Below are 24,566 nucleotides of genomic sequence, written 5' to 3'. Positions count from 1 at the left end.
AAGCAACTCACTTCTTTGAAAGGTTTGAAAGGTTTAGAGCTTGAGTATTTGTATCTGAGTTCAGCTCATGCTGTCACTCATGTCCACCTGTACAATAGATTAATCGAATCCTATCACATTTTGCTGGAAGTTTACAGACATCCAAGTCTCCACTCCCCTTCAATATAGTGACAGCACGTCAGTAGGCCCAATCAACAGTGTTTAGTTCTTTTCTTATTTTCATTCCACTCATTCTGCCAGAAATTCACCATTCAGAATTACATGACTGAATGTTGGTCACTTCCACTGTATCTCAGTGAGGGAACTCAGTGAAGTAGTTCCTGTCCCTCTTTTTTTTTTTTTTTTTTTTGGCAAAACTGTAGGGAAAAGAAAATATTAAATGCACTTCCAAACCCTATTTTGCAAGGTTTAATTTAGGAATACCCTCTTTAACTCCAATTAAATGTTAAAAGAAAATTGTTTTAGCTTCAAAACGAAGTTTGACATTTAAAAAAAAAACCTACACAGCTTTTTGCATGTTTTAAAGGAAAGATCAAAGTATACTAAGAACAGGATGTCAGTTAGACCCTTAATTACAGAGCAAGAAATTTATGCATCTGTGTTACATGAAGGTACACCAGACACACTTCAGTTTGTTCAAGCTTATATTACACTATCTCAAACGCTCAGGGAAATCTGTACTTACCCACAAGTCATGCTCAGCATAATCAAACAGCAGCCAAACCTTTCTGTCACTGTGAGAAAGGAAAACCTTCTGTAACGCAATCACGTTAGGGTGCTTCAACTCTCGTAAAAGCTGCAAAGAAAGAGACAAGCTTGCGTTATTTCTATGCTTGTTAAAAAATAAAAAATAAAAAAACAATAATGGTGTCTTACCACAACTAAACAAACCAGCAATCCTAAAACAGGCCCTAGAAGAAAAGGTGCCACTGACCCAATACCTTGTCTCTAAAATGTCGAAATTAGGAGGATACAAATAGCCTCCATAGTATGGGCTTGTTGCTCTGCAAGCACAAGTTGACCATCACTAGCCACATTGCTCTCTTCCAGCTTATCCCATCTGTCCCACTCACCCTCAGCTTCTATCTTAAAGATATGTTATACAGTTCTCTTATCAAAAGTAAACGTCAGAATTTAAAAAAAGCCGAAGTGAAGCTTGTGCAGCTTGCCAGTTCTTCATGTGAACAGTCCAGTTCCTGATTACCACACAATTCCTGCATCACCTATCATTTTTTGCATTGCAATCCTGCCTCACTTGCCTAGAAGTCAATGAGGTTCTTGTTTTCAGTACATAAGGGTGTTTTCAAAGGAAAGTTTATCAAAAACTGTTTTTAATGGTTCTTTCAACTACTTTCCTATAACCCAGAAATAAATCCGAGCTTATTTTTGCTTGCCAGATTAAACTAGGTCTTGTGATTACTACACTCATAATTAGAGAGCACATTAAAGCATGCACTGCTGCTGAAGTCATGGCTCTGACAGATTAAATCAGTCCTCAGAGGGACCTAGGAAGAAGTATTTCCAAAAATATCATTTCCATGGAATCTTTTTTTCTGAGACACTGTCTTCCCAAAAATGATTGATCACTTCTGTTTTATCTGAAAATTGCTTGCATCTGCAGCACTACTATATAAATTGCCAAGCATCCGTTTCAAATGGCTAAACAGTAAATAGAGTATGTCACAAGGCACATCTGAGAGACAAATCTACCCTTTTCTCCACAGAGAAAGTCTTCGTCTTCAGATGTTTATTTCATGGGAAAAAATAAAGAAAAGGCTTAATTATAAATTATACTGTCCTTTGGCTATACAGATATCTGCCAAGACAAGAGATCTGACAAGATCTTCTAAAGAACATTAAAACTGTTTAAATCTATTCCACTTTTCCAACAGATGAAATAATTTAAATACTGCTTCTACCATGCAGGAAATACTCTTTGTTTCTTCGTCTCCCTAACACCAGGGGCTTCTAGCTCTGAAAGAAGTTCCTGCCTAACAAATTGATCAGTAGTCATTCCCAGGTATCACTAATATGATGCAGTAAAAAAATATTATCACCTAACAAATAGTAACATTACTTCTCAGAATTATAAGCTACCAAAAACTTACAGATTAAAATTGCAGCTCTTTGACAAGTATCAACACATATTGCCGTATTTCCTTGTTTTTAATAATACTAAAAAAATACTTTCCAGTAGGGATTTGATGTGATGCTTCTGCCTTTTATGTAATTTAATATAATCTTATAGAAGGCAACTTTATTGTTATTATTATTACTATTAGTTTTTTTCTTAAAGACACTGTTAGCAGCAATACTGATAAAAAATAATTTCAAGTTTTCAAATCATAAATGAGACGAAGTAAAGCATTCTCTCAGAATAACTAAAACTTTGCAGGAAGAAACAGGCAAAGAACATACAGTTCCATATTGAATGGCAGCATATAATAGAGAAGTTAACCGAAATACTATGTACAGCATAAGAACAAAACAAATGCCAAAGTATTCTGCATTAACTGAAAGGTGCCATACAAAAAGGAGAGAGGCAGCGTATATTCTGTAGTTCTAAGCAACAACGCTGCTCAAGCCAGTCTGAACAGAGGACTTTTAGGCAGCAGTGGTCACCTACCAGAACAGCCTGATTAATAACCAAAGCCTGAAACCTTTCCTTTTCGTGAAAGTCATGAAAAAGGAGGATGCTTTCATATTAACAAAAGTGGTAAGTTTCTTATCCACAGCAATGATATGTGCTCATTTATAAGGAGTAGATTATTTTTAATGCATCTTTCGATTCACCTCAGGTAAAACATCTTTATTTAAACAGAAGTTTTCAGAGTCAAGCTCCTATTGATTTCTACGAAAAGCATGGGGAAAATACATTAGTTTTATGTTACACATGTTGAGCTTCTACCAGATTTTCTGTATCAGACCTGAAGTTGAAGAACTGAATACTGTAAGGCCAAAGAAAGCAAAGAAAACGTATTACGTGTGTCTTTAGCTACTGAATGACAGTTTACAGTTGCGGTCAGATATGGAAAGAGTTTTCACCAAATTGGCAAGGTCTGCTTATGCACATTACAGACACACTCTGCCTGCCTGCTTTTTAAGTCTGCTCTGCTCTGAAAGCAAATTAAGACTCCTAAAGAATTTCGAGAGGCTACCTAATAATTTTTTCCAAGTCATACTGTAAATGAGCATATTAAAAGCAAAAATATTAAAGTTGCAATCTAAAAGAATATGAGATGTTCCCAAAGCTTTGATCATAGGGCTTACACCAGCCTTATAAATAAAGATGTATTTTTTCCTCAAGAGAAGCAGTTACAAAGCAAAACACTTCACAGGCATAAATGCTTACCAAAACATCTATTAACAGTCATACTTAAGGGGATATTTATAATTTAACACAGAACATTCATAGAATTGATTGCCTGACCTTAAATCATTCTGTAGTTATATTAAACACCAACAAATATTAAAAACTAGATCAAAAACTTGTCAAATCTCCTTGTTCTATCTAGAAGTATGTGACAGAAAATAGCCATAAGTTATTATCAAGAATAGATAAATAAGGTTGTTACCTACACTGTGCTCCAAGAGATGAACAAATACATTAAGTAAGGAGAAAGACAACTCAGTTTTTGTGTTAGTCTCATATTCCTATCTTAAATGAATGCTTTAGTGATTACCACGGATAATCATTTTGGAAGTTCTTTTATAGTCTTAGAGAATAACAGACCTTTATACCTTCATCTTCTGAGCCACAACCTTAACATAACAGCAGACCAAAGGAAATTTCATGTAAAACTCAAAACTTCGAGTGGAAGAAAAGCTTTTCAAGGCTTTGTTGCACACTGGCCATCAGGAACATCGGTCCCAGAGCAGCCAGTGCATTACCGGCAGAAGCCAGACCAAAGAAACAGTGGCTTTGAAGTGCTCCAACACATTGGGTCAAGAACACTAACTCTGTTTTAGCTAAACTGGGTTTGCAATCATGCTAGATGCCGACTGGACGAGATAAAAAACTACAGCTTAGGGTAAAAGCATGAGTCATGAACAGAAATCTTAGAGAGAGATGCCTAAAAATCATCCCCTCTAGAGATGGACTGCAGCAGAAGTGAGGGTGGCCACAGGGACCGAACTGATGTTACTCGTGGGTGTTTAGAGAGCGAGGGTGAGGAGAATGATTCAAGAAGCACTGGGAAGACATGTTGAGCAGAACCAAAAAGCACAGCCATGGAAATCAGCATGTCTGAGACAACTGTTTCAATGGCAGGTATTGATCTAAGATTTAGCTGTATGAAATCAGACTTTGGAAACAGTAATTTCATTACAGCTGACAGGTAGAAGCCAATAACGTGAAACACAAGGATGTATTTAAAGCTATTTATATCTTATTTGTATCAACTACATACCCTAATGACTTCCGTGTTTAATTAGAATTTTGTCAAAACATTTACCTGCTACGCCAACCATTGAATCGTGTCATCATTATTTTGTGACTAACTGGCTTCGTAAGCATGTGTTGCTTTAAAGGAAGCCAGGGTAGCATCTAGTTCTTCAGTTACCCCTACTCTTGAAAAGAACAGCCTAACTCACCTCATGCCAGATTTGCCACTTTTGCTTTCCTGTCAGTTTCTGCTCTGACAGGAAGGGGCTGCCTTTTGCCTTCGTACAGGTGGAGAATTAACCCAACCCGAAGTTCTTCGAATGAGGGAACAGAAGTCACTTCTACATACATTATCCAAACAGGAGATACAAGGCAGAAAAGGAAAAAAAAAAAAAAGATTTGGAAGACTACAGTTAGGTAAAATTGCAGCCTAGGGGCTCTCTAATGGCTCTCCTTGCAGTTTCACCCCTCCAATACTCACTTTATGAGCTGACACATGCCAAACATGTCTAACAGTTAAGTCATGCACCCTTTCTCTGAAATGGCTATATGTCATTTCTCCACCATAAACACACTTCACAAACGTGCATTTTAGTTACACCTAAAATCCCAAGACAACTTCACAGCCACAGTAAATCATTCTCTACAGCCTTTCTGCACCGCGGATTGCTGTATAAACTTTAAACATATAAACTGGATTAAAGAAACAGAATACCATTTTTCTTAGGTCTTGTGCAGAAGTAAATCAGCTTGGAGATTTGATTAATTCAAGTCTAACACCAGAAAGAAGACACTAATACACTGTCCTAGTACTTGAAAGACTGCAGTGTACCTGATGCACCTTAATACAAGGCAACAACCAGAACACAAAATGGATCTGCAACTGCTAAGTGAACAGAGCATCTTATTTCAGTAGTTCTTCAGCTTACTGTTCCTCCTCTACAATTTAATTGCCATTATACACACCTTAGAGTAAAATGCTAATAAGAACCTGCCTCTCAGGAGACTTACAGCACCCTTCTCTCTTGGTAACAGCACACAAAGCAGTTTAGGCAGAAAGCAATTGAGAAAGACGTCAGTTTGCACTGTCAACATCCTGAGCAACTCTGGCTATCCTGTACAGTATCTCTCTTGCCCTTATTAGATACTTATTATTATTAATTTGAATTATTACTTTTTTTTTGTATTATTCTTCTGGTCAAGAGAACTGACAAGGCAACTTTGCTTGTCACAGCTCCTAGTTGATGTCATGGTCACCAATTTTAAAATGTTGCATTTGGATAGCCCAAATAGGATGAAACAGCTTGCAGGATTCCTGGCAGCTACACAGCGTACGTAGAACTGGTGGTCATTTCTTCTGCTATTTGATGTCTTTTTCCCTAGGGACATTCAGCATTTCCCTCACAAGTGAACGTCTCTTATAGCAGAGGAGGGCTGGGGGCCACAATGGGAAAGCCTGCCATGTTGGAGAAAACATTAAGTTGGCAACAGAACTTGTACAAAAGCATAAAGGGCTGGAAATCCAAGCTGTCAGGGGTCAGGCAGAGTTGGACTTCGCGTGGAAAGTCAAACAGAAAAGATTGTCTAGCCAGGGAGAAAGCATAAGAGAGCACGCAAGCACAAGAATAAAAAAAAAAGTTAAAGAGGGATATTATCTTGTTAAAAGACAAAAATAAGTAACCAAATTAAAAACTCTTCCGTGACATAGTTTTGAAATACTATACGTAGTTTTTAACTATGCTCAAACATCTCCTCATCCACACACACAAAGAGATTAACTCACCCTTATACAGGGAAAGGGTGATTAAAGGAGCATACAGTCCATCCCTCAACAGGAAGCCTGCTCCATTACTGTAACAAATCAACTATTGAAAGGAAATAAGATTGATATCCACTAAAATACAAAGGCGTAAACACCAAAGACGAAAGACATAATTATGCTAAATGGCAACAATGGTTGGAGAACAAACAGATACAACTGATAACAGATAAATTTACCCTGAAAGATGGCATCTCATAAATATGAAGGCTCAGGAACAGCTTCTCAACAGCCGAGGAAATGGCATATCTCATTTGCAGCTCGATCATCGTAGGAAATTCATTACCTGATGAGTTTGGTTTAACAGTCCGCCACTAGATCCAGTGATGCAATGTCTGTGTAGTACTGTGTTTTTATAGAGGCTTTCACAAAAGGTGGTTTTGGTGGGGTTTTATTGTTGATACCTTCAGCAGATTAAAAAAAAGTACCAACAGCCAGCTCCTACAGTAATTTGTTTTGAACTCTTTGAACTTAGCCTACAAATTGTCTATCACTACAGCGTACAAGTAATGGTTGCATGACTACCAGCTAGGAAGTCTCTTGCTGTTTGAGGTATAGAAAGTTCTACTTTTTCTCCCCAAATTAAAAAAAAAAAAAAAAACTTCTGTGAGAAGGATGGAGGAGAGTTACGCTGTTAATACTGTGAACAAAATGATCAATTATGAAGGCATTTAGCACCTTTAAAAATAGTCAGACCATACATTCCTCAAGGAAATAACTCAGAAATGTGTTTCACCATTGGATAAATAACACTTTCTAGCTACCACCTGCCAAAATGGGGTGAAAACAGACACTTTCAACTCACTGTGAAGGTAAACTAAGAAAAATCAGAGAAAACACGAAGACAAATACTGCTTTCAATATTTACACCAGTAAATCTTGCCATAAACATGTATTTCTGTGTCAGTGAAGACAAAACTCATAATCACCTTCAGAAACGCATTCTGAGATCACATCATCTCATCTAAGAGGTGTTCACATCTTCCACAAAGTTCACTCTGGCCTTCTGATCTACTTAATCTGTTCAGGAACATCCTTGGTAGTTTCTTTCATGGAAATGCAATGGGCAATACATTGACCTGCTTCCAGGGTTAGAACCAAGACCTTAGACTGGCAGAGATGTGGATCTAAGCCATCACAGGAAAGACCAAAGCAAAAGCCTGATGGCTCACAAAAGACAGTCGGACATTGCAGAATTTTAAAGCCGCCTACTTGTGTGATGAATATATTCAAAGCCTCTTAGGTCACTGAAATTTACAGGCTGGATCGGGCTTTGAGCAACCTGATCTAGTGGGAAGTATCCCTGCCCTTGGAAGTAGGGGGTGGGGAGGAATTATATGGTCTTTAAGATCCCTTTCAACCCAAACCATTCTGACTCTACGATAAATTGGTTTTAAGTTGAAGTTCAGATTTTCAAAGGAACAAAGATCACCATTTCACTCCCACAGAGGCTCTTTAAAAATTCCAGCCTATTCAGATGCCATTAATCAAGACTCTGTCCTTTCCTCCCTGTTATTAATATTATTCTTTTCACATAGACCCTCTGATGCCTATTACCATACTGAATTCATGCTGCAGCTTTTCCCTCAGGGAGGTAATACGGGCATCTCTCAAAATCAAAAAATAAAACCAAGCATCCATTAATTTTATTTAACTTGTAAGAACCACCCTTTGTTAACTTTAACAAGGGTGCTACAGATCCCAAAATTATCAGGCAAGAATAAAAAAAAAAAAGAGGGGAACAGGGACAGCGTGCCACATTAAAAAACTACTCAAAATCCAGCTTTGTTTAGCAACCCAATTGATGCTTAAGCTTGGGATTTTCCAGCCTGGATTCCCTTTTCTAGCTGGGGAAATTCCATTTCCAGAGCTACTGCACAGCTGAAGTAAAAAAAGTCTTTACTCAGTCATGACTTCAAACCAAACTGGTGCAGAGGTTCACTTACCAGCCCATACAGCTGTAAGCTGCCTGTGGCAGGCACACATATAAGAGGTCTGACAAAAAGTTGTGGGCAGCATATACAAATGGATATGCATACGGGGGGAAAAAAAAGGAAAAAACAGAAAAACTGCCGGAGGAACTCAAGGAGAACGCTCTGCTTCAGCGGGGAGACATCCTCCGTATGCTGGTCCGTTTATCCCTACCCATAGATAGCCACTGGCACACAGAACCAAGGCGGGTAGGCAGACTGAAATGCCAAAAAAACAACTGGCATTCTTACATGAACTGCTATGAGTTCTGCCTCAGTTTACAAGGCAGACTTCACATGAAAATTGACAAGCTAAAGTATCCTAAAGCATGACTTCAAGCTGACCCTTGTTCGCTCTAATTCTCCTATTTTATCCCAAGCAGATCCTTGAAGCATCCCCCGAAGTCTGCTTTACACTTCCTTCAACCTTTTCCTTCCACACTTCCATCCATCTAAATCAAGCAGCCCCTGAGCTGCTGGGACTCCAGACTTCCACAAGAGAGGGACAAAGAAAATTCTAAAAAACAAATACAGAAAGACATTGAAGAGAATTCTAGCCAGTAACTCACCAAATGTCAGGACAGGAAGAGGACAAAAAAGCTGTCACACCCTGCTCCTATGACAAGGATCAAGAAAGTATTTATAGAATAAATATTTTCATTTCAGGAGCTCAAAATGGTCTGGCATGGCTAAATAACATTATTCAGAAACAAAAGCTTGGCAAAAGACTTTTCCAAAATATTACATTTTAACTAATGTAAACGAAAAGAAACTAGAGTAACTACATTTTGAATTCTTGAGGTTCCCAGAAAAAAAAATTAACTAACTTTAGCCTTTTGCTTTAAGAACATATGAAGAAATACTATTCTTTCCATTTCTTGGTAACCAATATGGTATAACATGGCATGGATTTTTCAAATAGAAAGGACTATTATAAAATTACACCTAAAACAAGGAAACTTCATTTTTAATACACCTATGTAAGGAAATGCTGACATTAAAATCATACGATGGTAACTTGGCTCCAATACATAGATCATGTATATCATTTATTTTCATGGCTTTGCTATGAAATAAAACATCTAAATGAATATTAAATATCTGCCTCTGAAAAAAACAAGTTTCCTTTATGATGTGTCAAATATATTAATTTATGAGGCTCAAGAAATACATTATTTCAAAACATTATTTCAAGAACCAGCTTAGTTAAATCAACTGAGTGCAAATTTGCATTTTTGGACCAGAGGGAGGAAGAAAAGCACATTTTAAATGGAACCTCTGGTTCTTTTTTCTATTTTTGTTTTGTTTTTAAATCAGATGCCATGCTCTCTCTTCTCTTACAAGATTGGCTTTTTAGTCAAACTTGGTCAGCCTGCCACAGAGTTAACAACCATTTTCCTTCCAATGGAAAGGTATAGAGAAATTTAAGCTCTCTCTCTCTTCTCTACAGAAGATTTTTCTCTTTAGTTGGCGTACAGCAAAATGGAAGAACACTCATCCACTCAGATTATACCAACAAATAAACTGAAGTCATCTAGATAAAGTAAACTGCTGAAAAGCAATACAGATTATTTATCACTTCTGAAGATTTTCAGGTATTTTCAGATTTTTGGATTTGCTTTTCAGTTGATTAGAAGAAATTCTTCCATTACTGAAAAGAGAAAGGACTTTCCCATCAACATAACAAAGATACTTAAACCTAAAGCCATCTAAGATCAGTCTTTATAATGAGGGGGAGGAAAAAAAAACACTTTGGTAATGTACCTTTAAAATTCAGAGGTACATAATTCCACAAACCTAAACATTCAGTCTGGGTTTTTAAATTGCAACTAGCCTACACTTAAAGTGCTTATTCTAATGTTTCTGCGCTTTTCAGATTCCTGACAACCTCTGCTCTTGCACTGTATCTCACTAAGAATAAACGAGGCCAGCAACTGATGTTTTCCAAAACACCTGTAGAAGGTCAATGAACAAGATCAGACACCAATTATGATCAATTTTCCATTTTTCTAGGAAGGTTTTCCTCTCAAAAGGATTTACAAAAGAAACATTAATAAATCAGAATAAGAGGAATATCATTTCTGCTTTTGTAAATTTATAGAAAAAAATGTTTGTTCAAACCTACATGTGACAAACTATCACTATTTTTGACAGTAATACACCAAAAGCTACAAGACTGATACCAAGTTAACTGTTCACGACAGTCCAGTTTGGGTTCCTTGCAAGCAAAACTAAGGGAGGTGTGGGTGAAAACATCCCAAACATTTTAATGTATATAAGTGGAGCAAAACAGTGGTGAAAAATTATGTTTGTCCAATTTGAACTCAACTAATTACGGCATCACAGCAATGCATCTTTCAAGAGGCAATACATCTCTAACCTATGCCAAGGATTGGGTAGTGACTGCGATACTATCCTGAAAATTCACATCTTAAAGAGAAAATGCATTTGATTTCCTGCAGAAAAGAAATACGTATAATGCCACTTTGACTCATTATATATGTGGACCAGACAATAGAGAGATGTTCTCACTGTCTAAACTATACTTACTGTAAAAGTTTACCTATCCATGGACCTCAACTTGGCTGTATCTCGCAGTTGTACATACCAAGTAACTAGACATCTAAACGTAGATTTACACAAACTTGTGCAGCGTCAAAGACTGCTGAACACATTTAAAATAGCAACAGTAGAAGAAAACAGTTTTGTCCTACAGTCTGCAATGGGATACTTAAAATATACGCTGCACCCCTATATCCAAAATCTCAGCCAAAGGCACCTGTAAAATCCAATCTACAAGGGGCTCCCCCAGACTAGACAAAGCAGATTATGCTCAGTAACAAAATGGCTGGGAGACTGCCAGCACCTCCTCTTAATCTGACAACTCAGCAACCAAAGCACTCCCACGAAGGGGAAACCTGGGTTCAATTTTCTTCTCTCCTTCGCTGCTCTGCTGAGTGAAAGGACACAGTGGCTGGAAGGACAGAGCTCAAGCGCGTAAGACTTCATGACAATACTTCCCAGAAAAGGGAGGTGACTCGCTGCAGCTTGAAGGAAGGTAGCCCAGCCCTGGAAAGGCCATGAAACGTTGCACACATAACGTAATTTAAACCCTGGTAGCAAAATGACACACCTCCTCAACTGCGCATGCTGAATGCTATGAATCCATCTCCAGAATTTAGCTCTGCCCCTGCTTTGTAAAGGACAAGTGTATTACTCAAGGTCAAAGAGCAGGCTACTAGGGAGTACTGTCACTGAAAACAATTATTTCTCAGATACAAAAACACACGGGAATGTAAATTAGGTGGTATGATTAGGAAATGCGCCAACAATAATTTTCCAATACTACATGAGAAAGGCAGTCTCATAATACCAAGTATTAACTCAACACACCTATAATTCAGAACTATCTGGAAATTTGTGATGGCTTAATTTCACATCCACTGGTTGCATGCTAGGTCAGTATCTGCTATCTTGCATAATGCCAGCATAAAGCCCATGATTAATGCTCTAAGAAACTAAAAAGAAATGAAATCAAGTGTTGGTGCCCCATCTGGATCAAAGACTGGCGGGTGACCCAGCAACGCAACGGCAATCTCCAGGTAGCGTACACTTCTGCTGGGTTCTACTTCCATGATGTAGAATCAATAGAAATAGTAGATGTTTCAGGAAGAAATAAAAAAAATCTTGGTTAGTTAAGTAAGTTTTCCTTGATAGTATTACGTAGCATAAATATCATGTATTTTTGCTCTTCAGGGTTAAAAGAAAAAAACATTACATTCTTACAGATAGAGAGAAAAAAAAGGAAAAAGGGGGAAAAAAAGGAAAAGAAAAACTGATAATTATTCTTCATACATACTCCAGACTGGGAGGCAGAAGTTTAGATTTTTAGTTCGAGTCATCATTAAATGGAAAATTAAATCAAATCAGAGCTATGAATTCGAAACATATTAAGCACATTAAACCTGTGTTCCTTACGTGAATCAAGTTAAAGCTCCTTTAGCTCTGAATGACAGCATCCATTAAAGTTTGATGTACTTGAACTGATCTGCCTAATGTCTTACCTCTCGTTAAGCAAGCTAATAGACAAGCCCACAGTTGCAAATATAAATTCAGTTTAGCACCATGCTCACAGTGAGAAACTCGCCTGCAGACTTGAGGAGAGAATATTTTGGGGGTCTTGACTTCCTTTCATTAATTTGGGTCTGTTTAAAATGGCAAAAAATTTGCACACAGTTTTACAATCAGGTTTCTTGTTTGCTGTTCAGGATAACACTCACTTGAGAATATTACTCTTTCAGAGCTTTTATTCAGGAATTATAGAAGTGATTAGTCTGCTGACAGTTATTTACAAGAAACTTAGCATTTCGCTCTGGAAGCACAAGGCTAGAATGTTCTTTGAGTTTATTAACACAATTACCCATTAGATTTGTTATGCTTTTGCCCACAGGTTTTCACTTCTTACCCAAATCTTCGACAACCTTTTAGACACACGTTAGATAAAACCAATGCGTGAAGCAAGCTAAAACAAGATGTTCACTGGCTGTCTCCCAAGTCATTAAACGCCTACCACAAGATTCCTCTCATACTCTCAGGATCAGACTGCAACTGGAAAAAAAAATCCGTTTGTAATCTAAAGTCTGCTATTTCCTCATTCTTCAATTAAATATGAAAAGTTCTCCGATGAGGCGGTAAACGCGGCAAAACCAGTATTTCCCCAGTAAATACTGATAAACTCGGGAAGGCTTAAGAGGTGGCTAAATGCAATTCACAAAATTCAGTAAGCAGAGATGAAAATATAAACAACGTATTTAAATACGATTTTGTGGCAACCCATAAGGACTCAAAACAATTCCAGTTTTCTGGAATAGATTTTGAAACAACAGTAGGTAATAAGATGAAGAAACTAGTAACTGGCTAGTATTTACCACCATGACAGCATTCAATCTTGCACTGAATACAACCTCTCTCTAAAGTAACTTCTGCTTCAAAGAAATGGGTACTGAACTGACTTCTTGCCCAAGGCAGCAAAAGCAATGCAGTGCTGAAAATAACATACCGTGAACACTCATGTTAGACTTTCTTCCTGGGAACCAAGAGCAAATACTTTCCCAGATATTATGCAGAAATGAGTAATTGGAAGAAGTCATTCTTGAGACCTACAACAGACCCGGTGTATCTCATTAAGTGTGCAATGAGCAGTACCAAATAGCATTTTTATAATGCCAACCAAAACGACGGGAGTTCATTTCTCTGCACCTTCCTTCTGGAATAACAACTTCAGACTGCCTGGAGAAAAAGAAAATCTTTCAGAAATTAGTAAAGTTTCTTACACAATTATGCCATAACCCACTACTAAATCCCTGAGACTACGGCAGGCCTCCTGCCTTTTTGCTACCTCTAACTTGGCCAAATGAATTGTTTGGGCTGAAGTTTTCCAGCCCGGGTGCTAGTGAACATCTGATTGTTCGCAGAAGCCATTTACGAGCACACCATTGAGAACAAAATATGCAGTGCAGGCGTGTTCTTACTCAAAGAAAGAAAAGCTGCTGTACTTGACTCAGACTCGAGATTAGTTTTGAGTCTGCTTACTATCCTGTCCCTGACGCAGCTGAGGCTAACGCCAAAGAAAAGAACACGTAAAGCAGTGCGGCCACAGCGCGAGCCTTCGTGGTATGCACAATCAGCTTCCAGCAATCCTCCGCTTCAGGGACTTGAGAACCACAGGTTAAATCAAGGCCCTTCACTGGTTTTGCTCGATTAGCCCTCAAACACATTCCCCAGTAATATATATTCTTAAATGTAGCCCTATCCCTGTTCCCTACAATATTTAGAGCTGTGTTTCAAAATTAACATGGTACTGGGGAGAGGTTTGCTATTTTCATTCAGTTGCCCTAATTGTTCTGTTCTGATAAACACTGAATAACCATTCCCTAATTCACTTTCCCATATAGTTTCTTGATTTTAGACCTACATTTTCCTTTGGTTTTCCCTCCTTCCAATACATTTTCCAATAGGAGGAAAGTTTTTTTCCCCATGTGCAGATTCCCAGACGACTTTATGTGTAAGGAGGTAGTTCTGTATCACCAGCTTTGTTGGCTCCCCTTCTCTTTACCTTCTCTAGTGCTGTTGTATCCTTTCTGAGGTGAAAAGGGAACTGAATGACAGGCATATGAACACACAACATCTGAATGCACCAGGGGTTTATGAGGTAGACCGAGTCTCCTTTGTTCTCAGGTCTTGACTTCAGTACCTCACTTTAAAGTAATTCTAGTGACCTTGAATTTGCCTTTTTGACTGCTCCTGAACTTGGAGCTGTGTGCAGAGGAATAGCGATAAACATCCTCCTCCTACTCTACCAGTAATGATCATTCAGATCCATCACTATCTGTACATAGATAGCATGGCTTCTCTCATTTCCACCACATTAAAATTCAACACTGATACACACGCACATTTTTATCACAAAAACTACTCAGTATTTTTGCACTTCTACATAAGTTAATAGAGAAACAAAACTTAGCCAAGTAATTTTGTATCATCAGCAAAATGTCACCTGATGCTTCACTTTCTCTTAGTGAAAAATAGACTTAAGACCTTTAAAGCTGTTAAACAATGCGCTTCAGAGACAGCTCTGGCACTGAAACAGTGGAGAAAGGTTCACCCGTTTTCCTCCTGCTTTAGTTCGGTCCCTGGGGAGCAGGCTGCTTTCTTCTGGAGCAAGGGCGATGGTCACTTCAGGAACAGGAGAGGCAGGAAGAAGGCGTAGAAGGAACAGGCGAGGAGAACCACCCCAAGGAGAAGGAAAGACAAGCAACAGGCAGGAGACAAGGACACAAACTGCAGCCACCAGAGCTGGAACCAGCAGAGAAGAAATGCAAGACCTTGAAGAAGGACACCAACTAGAAAAGAGACTGAACTGGGCTGAAAAGGAATTAACTAGATAGGAAAAAACAGACTGAGGCAAAAAGACTAGTGGAAACAGTAAAGATAGTAAATGTCAAGGGGGTAGAGGCACGCAGAAAAGTGTCCAATACAGCAAATCCCCCTCCTAACCTTGGTGCAAAATCCAAAGCCCCACCAATCCTCTGGCAAACATGCCCTTCTTTCTTCAAACATGTCCTCCTTTCTTCTTTTACGCCTTAGCTACTCTCAAAGAAGGGCTTCTTAAGCCAGGATGCTAATGCCTGTGTTGAGAGCAGAAGGTCAGAAAGAAGAACAGAAAATGGGCTATAAGAAAAGGGAGGCACTGCAGACAAAAAAGAGGATGTATAAGGAAGAAGCTTCTATTTCCAGGATAGACAGTGGAAGAATATACAGTAACTGTTCAATTCTTTTTTTCCTTACAGCTTGACCTTCAGAAATGAAATCAGTCAGATTCATACAAAAAGGGAAGACTGAAAAAGCAGACGGCTCTAAGAATATGTCAAGAGTGATAAAAAGAATCTGGGACTGAATATATGTAATACAATTAAATTGCAGAAATAAAAAACACTCACGAAAGCAGGTGCCAAATCTGCAGAAACTGATTGTAAAATTTCATTATAAGCACCCTAGCATATAAATGGAGCAGCAAAAGTAGCAAATATTGCTGCTGACAGACCCTGTGATAGAACAGGGAAACATGAGGAGAATCTAAAAGTGCATCAACAGAAGAAAAGCAAACTGGAAGGAAAGGATATGAGAAGTCATGAATACTTTTACACCAGAAATCATAAGGAAGTCTAAGCACCAGAGTTTGAAGAATACACCATGTTCCAAGCCATTATACAACAACAAAGTTTTAGAATAAGAATTTGAGAGACAAAAATGTTTGACCAGGACAACAAAAGAGCAGCTCTGCTAGTAAATGTGAACATTTAAGTAGTGTTTCCCCTGACTGAAGAGGCGAATACAAGCTAATAGTTAGAGAGAGCTAAGGAACCAGATGCATCATCTGCGTTAAATTATAGAGGATGAACACAGAAGAGTTCGCAGGAAGAGAACCAGGATCCAGGATCAGAGGAAGAATAACAAGCAAAAAAGAGTAGAAGTTATATGCAAGTAGCCTGGAAAGAGGATTAGAAAACCCTGCAAGTCATATTTCTCCCTACTCTTGACCACAAATGTTTTACAATGGTTATTGAAATAACTGAACTTATTAAGACATTTTGTCCCAATCAACATGTCACTACTATACAATAGGATAACTTGGCCAAATAATCCAAGAAGTGCAACATGCATTTTGTTTCCACTCATTATGACATTTTCCACAGTTAGATAAAAATCAAAACATCACGTCCTTTATCAGAGCCTTATAAAAAGAGAGCAGGTCAAGGATTCTTCCTTTATCCTATTATTGCCAAGACAGAAAACATGTTTTTGCAATGCCCTTCCTAAAAACAGAGAAGGGACCTTTTATATTTGGCAAGAAGCATGGAAAAGTTCAGGCAAGGGGCCAGATGTTTTGTTAAAAATGCATAATGGTATGGCTTAGCTTCGCTGAGGACCCAAAACCATGCCCTGAGAAATCTGGTCCCAACGCTCTCTGTTCTTACTTAATGCCCAGCACCAGACTTGGTTCCAGAGGTGTAAGAATGTATTTTATAACAGCTTTTGGGGAGCTCATACAAAGACAAGAGCAGAGGTCACTAACCTGTGCTGGAAAGGCTACAGTAATTTCCCAGGAAGACAAACCTATAGCCACAAGCATATTAAATACTGTAATTTGTACATGAGGTTACTTTAGCACAACATACAGCTGATGAGAGCTGCAGTGGCACTCCTTGTTCCACACTGCCCCTTTCCCTTGAAGCTCTCCTTTTTGTCTTTCTTCCCGCTGTCATCAACTGCTTTTCCCACAAAACACATGCTATGTCCCCACCTAGGCAGAACCTAGTAGGGTTTCATCTATACACCTCTGTTTGGCTCTACATGCCTCTTTTGCTCCAGCTTTGGACGGTGCAATTCCTATCAGAGTAGCCGTACCTGAATTTTGCCACTGAACACCAAAATCTCAGAAGAGATTTACCTAATTTAGAGAAGGCCCTCAGTCTCCATTCCAAATGTCCTTTTACCCCACTGGCCTCAGATTTTTAGGAATTTTAAAGAAAAAAGGTAAATTAACGTGATATTACACTGACTTGATACAGCAAAAGGACTCAATCATGAAGGAGACATTATAAAGACTAAATAAAAAGACTGCACGATAACTGAAGAAAATACGATAAATGGAAGTGTGAAAAAGAACATTGATGAGTGCTATTTTTATAAAAGGCATATATTTTTCAAATACCTCATTCAGAAAATGGCATGCGAGGAAGATTCCTTCCTTTAAATTTTCTTTACTATTCATAGCCTATGAATTAGACCGTATGCAACGACAGAGCAATTAGTTTAAATACTGCCCATATTCTCCCTGGCGATAATTGGTTGCTTCTTGTAAGAACATCTGTTCTGTCTTTCTTAAGAAATGAGGCACAGACCCTGTTACCTAGACAACAGAATCCTTCGGAGCATCACACGCTGCAAAAGGGTAACACCGACCTAAGTCGCACTTCTTACTCGTTCTCCTCACTGCTCCCTTATCACTGTTAGCATAACCAAACGTCTTCACTTTTTAGCATGTCCTACCAGATCTTGACGTTTCGGCTCTGTCTGCTTGAACGTTGTCCAGAAACATCTTTGCCACCACGGCCGTGGATTACTGGAGTTAATCCATCTCATAGTGGTAGGTGCTCACTAGTGGCCACCAGTCAAAATTAAAGAGGGTAGCAACAGGTTAACCTTTGGAGGACGCCTTCTGTTGCCTGAGCAAACTCACCACAATGTCATAAATACTGATGAAACACGAAAAACAATGATGTGCACCAGACGACAGATTCCCCCACATGCTTTAGTTAGTTGGATAGCTGGTTTTTTCTCTCCTATGTGCACATGATCGAGGACCAATGAACACGGAAGCTCAAATGATGTGTGAAACCTAAGAACTAAGCACTCACAAAGGAAAAGACAACTCACTGGGGGAAAAAAAAGCTGCAAAGCAAACACCACCAACCCAACATCTCCTTTAAATTCATACCACTTCGTCCTCCTTCTGGCAATGCCCTAAGCTACTTTCCCTCCTTTACCTTCTTCCCTTCTTGACTGAAAGATGAGGAGGAACACCATTATCTTCAAATATATGTGCTATAGCTGTCCCTGGTTGGAATGGAAACTTCTGTAGGAGAACCCCTATAGCTTTTACAGTTGTTTTTGCACACACAATAGCAGTCAGGCCCTGGGTACGTGTTTAAGGCTTCAAGTGAGTCAGACAATACAAGTCAATAGCAACAGAAAATGCCAAGTAAGAAAACGAGGAAACACTATTAAACCAAAATATAAACAAGCAGTTTACCACAGACCACACAAGAGAATTTAGCACTTCAGGACTCTACTAATGCAAACATGACTGATATTTTTGAGAAAGCTCTGACAAGTTGTATTTCCACGTATTTCCACTAGCATGCAGAACAGCCCAGAAGTAATTACTTGAACATCTGATAAGTGAGTAGATGACATTTTGAACATTCACTAGAGTAACCAGGAATATGAAGTTTAACCATAGAAGGTAAGACTGGTTTTCATTTGTTTTGCAAATTTTCGCATTTTTAGAGGGGTCTTCCAGTCACTTAACTTGTAAGAGAGAACAGGAATGGTTTAAAGGAAGACTTCTATAGCAGTACCTTATACAGCACTGTTTTATAGGAGAAAGATACCACTGAAAATAAACCAAGTGGGATTCTTTTTTCAGTTCTATATGTGCTGAAATAAAAAGGAATTCTGGAAGCACAAAAAAACAGCGCCAATCCAACAAAGTAAGAGCTGGAAAACGGTCCAAATTTGAAATGCCCAGAAGAAGGAGAAATGAAATAATCCTTCTGGCCTCAGACTGAAAATCTGAACAATGGAGATAGCTGAAAACCATTAAAACTTAAAATCACAGAAGAATTCCTTATTTAGACTACAAGAGTTTGAGCAAGTTCAGAGAATTTCAGATGTGGAACAGTACCAAAAAAAATTTGCTAGTGGTAAAATATTTAAGCCACAAATATTATAAATGGTTATAGAGAGAACGTAAAGCTGCAATGATCACTCCACCTCAAATAAATAAATAAATAGAAACCCTAGATAAAGCCCAGGCAAGAACAAAATCCCTAACCCATAACAAAAAGAATATGTCAAAAAGGAAAGAACAATTATTGCTCTGAAACACAAAGATGCTAAGGCAAACAAGGATACAGAACAAACCTTGGAGTTTGGTCAGAGAAAGGTCATTAATCACAGTAACAAGAACAGTTTCATTAGAGTAGAAGCTTAGAGAAGTCAAATCAAAACAGATTCAAGACAGAGCTAGTGGAGAGGAAACCACTGTATTGCTTGCAAAAATTAAAGGCATTTGGAGATAAAGGGAGAAGAAATCAGAGAAAATAGTACAAAAGGCAACTGAGATAAAGAAACTAAGAGTAATTTAATAAGTAAGTAAAAATACAGAAAGACAATGAGAGATGAGAAAAGCTCTGCAGGGGCCATGAGATGGGAAACACTTGTTAGTACAGAAAGAAAAGGCTTCCTCAAATGACTTCAAGAACTGGCAGCATTTGTCAGATTTCATAATCTGTCTATAATCAAAATTATTTTACTGATAACTTCCTTTAATATGCTGTTCACATATTCCAAAAACCAACTTCTTTTTCTAATGGTATGGCCTGTCAAGACTACCCTAATTTTAATACCCTCAGATGAATGCATAGAAAAACGCTCAAGGTCAAGCATACTGACCATCAACGCACACCCACAATTTAGTGCACGCACAACATACAGGCAAAGAGCAGGTAAAAGGCAACATCCTGATGCTGCTAACAAGCGTAGGAAGGATGAGCATGATGTTATTTCTACAAGGCAGGAGCATTTAGCCAGTCGGACAGCAAAATACAGCAGAGAACAAATCCGTGATGCTCACACTTTATTTTTCAAACTCATCAAATGCTACACAGTAATAACAGAATTCAAGATATCCAAGCAATTCATTTGGTGACTGCTGTACTGTTAACTGGCTTGCAAACAGACTTCGGAAAGCACCCCTGTGTCTCAAAATACCCACACAATAATGTATCAAATCCTCGCGAAGACGAGGAAAGTCACAGGAAGATTTAATGGAAGCTGTATTTAAACACAGCTGGTTTTCGACTTACAGAAATAGACACAGAGGTTCACATGAAAATGAACACCATACTGAAAGTGTGAACATAATGAAATTCAATGAGTTAGTAAAGTTTCAGTGCAAGGTACCAAGACATCTTGCCTGCAATAACAAGGCTGGCTACAGCTTAGATACAAAACCTGTAGAGTAAACAATTTTAGACCCAAAACTCTATTTATTTAACCATACACAGAGTTGAAACCAATACCAGGTGAACTACTGAAAAAGTTACCTTTTCATTAACGTTTGATGATTTTCCCACTGATTTTCTATTCTCAGTTCAGCTAAGGAACTACTAATACCATTTTATTTCTGCCTCACAGACTCAATGGGCACAGAGAACAAGAATGATGAGCCTCTGTATCCAGTGTATGGAAATACAGGAACACTGATTTTAAGAACTGTTATTATTCTGTATTATTTTAATAAAAATGTTTCATCTCTAGCCAAGTTAACTAGAAAAACAGTTGTAGACTTGATAACACAATCAAAATTTTTAATGATGATAAAATCTATTGTAAAGAATGTAAAAATCAAGACTATTACCCTTTAAAAGAAAAAAAGTGCTCCAGGGCTCTAACATTCTGTACTCTATAGATTTGTAATTTATTCACAGTACAAAGTCATTCCCATTCCACAGTGCAGGACGAGAAACCACGAACAGGGATGGAAAGCAGAGGGTGCACGATGAAAGGATGAGACACCCCTCAGGACCAATAAATCAGAGCAAACGGAAGCCTATCTCAAGTGTACGCACACTGATGCGCGCAGTCTGGGAAACAAGAAGGAGCAGCTTGAGTTCTGCATGAGGTCATGGAAAAACTGGGACATGGTGGGACAGCTCAAGAAGCTGCTGAGTGCTGCTAGGGGCAGTTACATCCTCTCAGGAAAGACAGGCAGGAATGGAGTGTTGTCCTCTACGCAAAGGGACAGCTCCAACGCATGAAGTTTCTGTGTGGGACAGATGACAGGCTGGTCAACAGCTCGCAGGTCACAGGGCCAGCAGAGAGACCACTAGGGATGCCATCCTCTTGGGACTGTTGCAGAGCCACCTGATAAGGATGGAGAATCAGATGAAGTCTCTACACCTCAAGGAAGTCTCTGAATCACAGACCCTGGTTATTATGGGAGACCTCGATCTGCCTGACATCCACTGGAAGAGCAGCATAGCAGGGTGCAAGTAAACCAGGTGATTTCTGGTGGACATCAGGGACAACTTCTTGATATACTTACTGGATGGACCAAGAAGGCTGGCACACAACTCTTCAAACAATGAAGAGCTGGCTGGAGATGCAACAACCAATAGTAGCCTTGTGTGTAGCAACCATCAAACAGTGTAACTCAAGATCCTGAGCAAAGAAGTCAAGCAGCAGAGTACAAATCCAGGGCTTTACGAGAACAGACTTCAGCTTATTCAGGGAACTGGCAGGTGGCCATGGGAGGCAGGCTCTGAAGAGCAAAGGAGCTCTGGAAAACTGGCAGGTCTACTCAGAAATACAAATATCAGAAGTCTGGCTTGGCTAACCTAATTGTCAGAGCACCAATGGGCAGTATAGAGACAGGGCTGGAAACAGGGATGGGCTACAAAGGAATAATTTCAAAGCATCACCCATGCATGGAGGGATCACACGAGGAAAGTCAAAGCTCATTTAGAATTGACACTTGCAAGAAACATCAAGGGCAACAAGAAGAGTGTCTACTACTACATTAGCTGTGAAAGGCTGAACAAGAAAACGTGAGCCTGGTGCTGCAAGAAGCAGACGGAGTAACTGAATACAGAAGAGTCCTGCCTTAAAAAGAATCTATCATCTGAAAACCCATGCAATCGCCTTTCAGTCTGAGGCATCAAAAACAACCACACACGATGTTAAGTTAAAGAAAGACTTGTTGTAAAGTTTTGTTGTAAAGTTATGTAAATCAAGATATCATGCAAACAATTTTACAACGCTACACAGAATTAACTGAAAACTTATATAAACTAATTTTGCTTGACTACAGAGAAAGGATAAATGGAAGAACAAAAGGATAATATGTAATGAAAAACATACAGAAGAGAAAAAAGGTAGAGGACAAATTCACAAAACAGGATTTTTAAAATGTACCATCTGAAGCATTAAAACATACACAGATATGTTTTTGTACACACACACAATCTTGCAAGGAATATTTGAGTTTGGCAAATAAGTACTTAAGTTTTTTTCTATGTTATCCGCGACTCTTTTCTTCTTTATCTGAGTGATAAAGCAGCTGTTTCCTTTCAGTGAGTTGCTGCCTACAGCTTAACTTAAAGAGGCTTGGATTTGCTCTTTTTGTTCATTTCTCTCGAAGTCACCATCACTTTGGGTGCTTCAGGATGCCAAGTCAATACCAAATTTAAAGTGAAAACAACCAAGTTGCAACAACATTAAACATCAAATTCCCCAACTCAACTTCACTGGGAATTTGGATTATATCCTAAATGATGTCAAGTACCGAATTCATAGAGAAGCTTCTTCTCTGCATTGGAATGGGGCAAAAGCTTTCTTCTTAAGAAGCTTGCCACAGATTTGTTGATAGTGGTTTCCTGCTCTGAGCACAGAGATACAGTTTCAAGAAAACGAAAATAACTTGTGTGAAAAGTTTCAAATACTGTAGCTAGAAAGCAACTGGGTACTGAAAGCAATGCTTCTCTTTCTTTCCCCTCTGCATGCCCTTTTTGTTAAACTGCTGAAGGAGGTGGTTGTAGTTAGATAATGGAGCTGACCGGCTTCTTCAGATGACACTCTACTTTTGTCATAAATGACAAAATATTGTACTTCAGGCCTGTGAAACCTATTTTCATAAATGTTACAGTGCTTTTGTGTGCTGATAAAAGTCAACTTAATTGATTAAAATAAAAATCTCTTTTTATTTAGCAGATTTATTACCTGTATATTTTTTCTATTTTATGAAGTTAATTTTTCTTTCAGATAAAATAGAATAGGACACAAAATGTCCACAGAACCCTTTTGAAGAATAACCAAAGCAGGAATTTAGGTACTCCCTTACACAAAAAGCATTTAAATTACACAGATTATACAAGATTAGGGCATGTAATTCAGAGAGCTCTTATTCATCCTATGGCATGCAAAACATGAGTTGTCATGTAGCTGAACCAAAACCTCCCTTCCAGCTGATTCATACTTATAAAATCATGATAGGCAGATACCTCTAGCCAACACATGCCCTAATTTTCTAATAAAAAATCCTTTAAAAAAAAAAAAACAGCACACGCCTTACACTTATTTCACTACCTCCAGCTATTGAAAGAGGGAGCAGAGTTTCAAAATTTCCACAAACAGAAATGTAACAATCTCTTCTAATTAGGTGGTAGAGAATTTATGGTGAGATTTTATACTGCCAAATGCTTTACATGTTCATATTATCTTGGCTAAGGGAAAGCAGTTCTGACATTCAAAAGGAATCTCCTACAGCAAATGTACTGACAGAGGCACTTTTTTTTTTAAACACCCTGTTTTACCTACAGTTGTCTTAAACAAAGCTAAAGGCCAAGGTTAAAAACTTATTTGTCTACGTAACAGCAAATACTGCAAGCTGCTGTGATATTTAAAGTCGATGAAAGTGTAACATAACCAAATCAAAGGACTTGTGTCAATTACGAAATTCTATGTAACTGTACTTGCAAGGAGTCAATGGTGCTACACATCTTCGGAGTGGTTTATTGATACCAAAAAGTTATCATTAGTCCTGTACAACAGCTGACCTCTTCTACATCCCTAAGACATATAGAGACAGGTCAAAAGGTTATTAGGCCAGCCCGAACCAGGGTCTCAAATTAAGTAGCCTAATGCTTAGCTCATTTGAGCGCATGGTTTCCAGCCTGTGAGGTGAGAGCAGCTTGCAAGCGACGTGCAGAAGCTTTCCCAGTGCTCTCAGCAAGGCACGACCTTGAGCACCGTGCACTGAGCTGCTGGAAGCGCACAGCAAAGACACAAAGGCATCAAGTCTAGCTGTACCTCCTTGGCTCAGCCTCAGCACCATGACACCACGGACCCCAAAAGCCGGGAGGGGCGAGAAGCAGCCCCAGAAGAGCTGTCTACATCCTAGGGAAAGCCAGGGACAGCAGGGAGGAGGAAAAGAAGAATACAAATACTGAGGGGACAGAGCCTCACTCGAGAGATTTGAACACACAAA

The 24,566-nt window shown here is 38.7% G+C and overlaps 1 protein-coding gene and 1 long non-coding RNA gene across 4 annotated transcripts in view; one reads left to right on the top strand and one right to left on the bottom strand.

Annotated features, from left to right (window-relative positions):
* The window catches only part of CDK19 (cyclin dependent kinase 19), a 127,730-nt gene that overhangs the window by 79,215 nt on the left and 23,949 nt on the right, over positions 1 to 24,566 (bottom strand). For 2 of the 3 annotated variants that reach the window (XM_066994424.1, XM_066994423.1), the window contains one exon: positions 686 to 796. Coding sequence is in view for 2 of the 3 variants with exons in the window: in XM_066994423.1 (XP_066850524.1) it covers positions 686 to 796 (111 nt within the window). In the remaining variant the exon portion in view is untranslated. Of the gene's footprint in view, positions 1 to 685; positions 797 to 17,447; positions 17,598 to 24,566 lie in introns of those variants that run through there. The other variant, XM_048081098.2, reaches the window with a different exon arrangement.
* LOC106032588 (uncharacterized) lies at positions 17,763 to 20,834 on the top strand. Its single transcript, XR_001204947.3, has 3 exons — positions 17,763 to 17,882; positions 18,656 to 18,761; positions 20,717 to 20,834. It is a non-coding gene; the product is annotated as an uncharacterized lncRNA (long non-coding RNA).

This window comes from Anser cygnoides, chromosome 3, assembly GCF_040182565.1.
Source record: "Anser cygnoides isolate HZ-2024a breed goose chromosome 3, Taihu_goose_T2T_genome, whole genome shotgun sequence".
NCBI lineage: Eukaryota > Metazoa > Chordata > Aves > Anseriformes > Anatidae > Anser > Anser cygnoides.
Note: the sequence above shows the minus strand (reverse complement) of the source record. Positions and strands in the feature narration are given on the sequence as shown.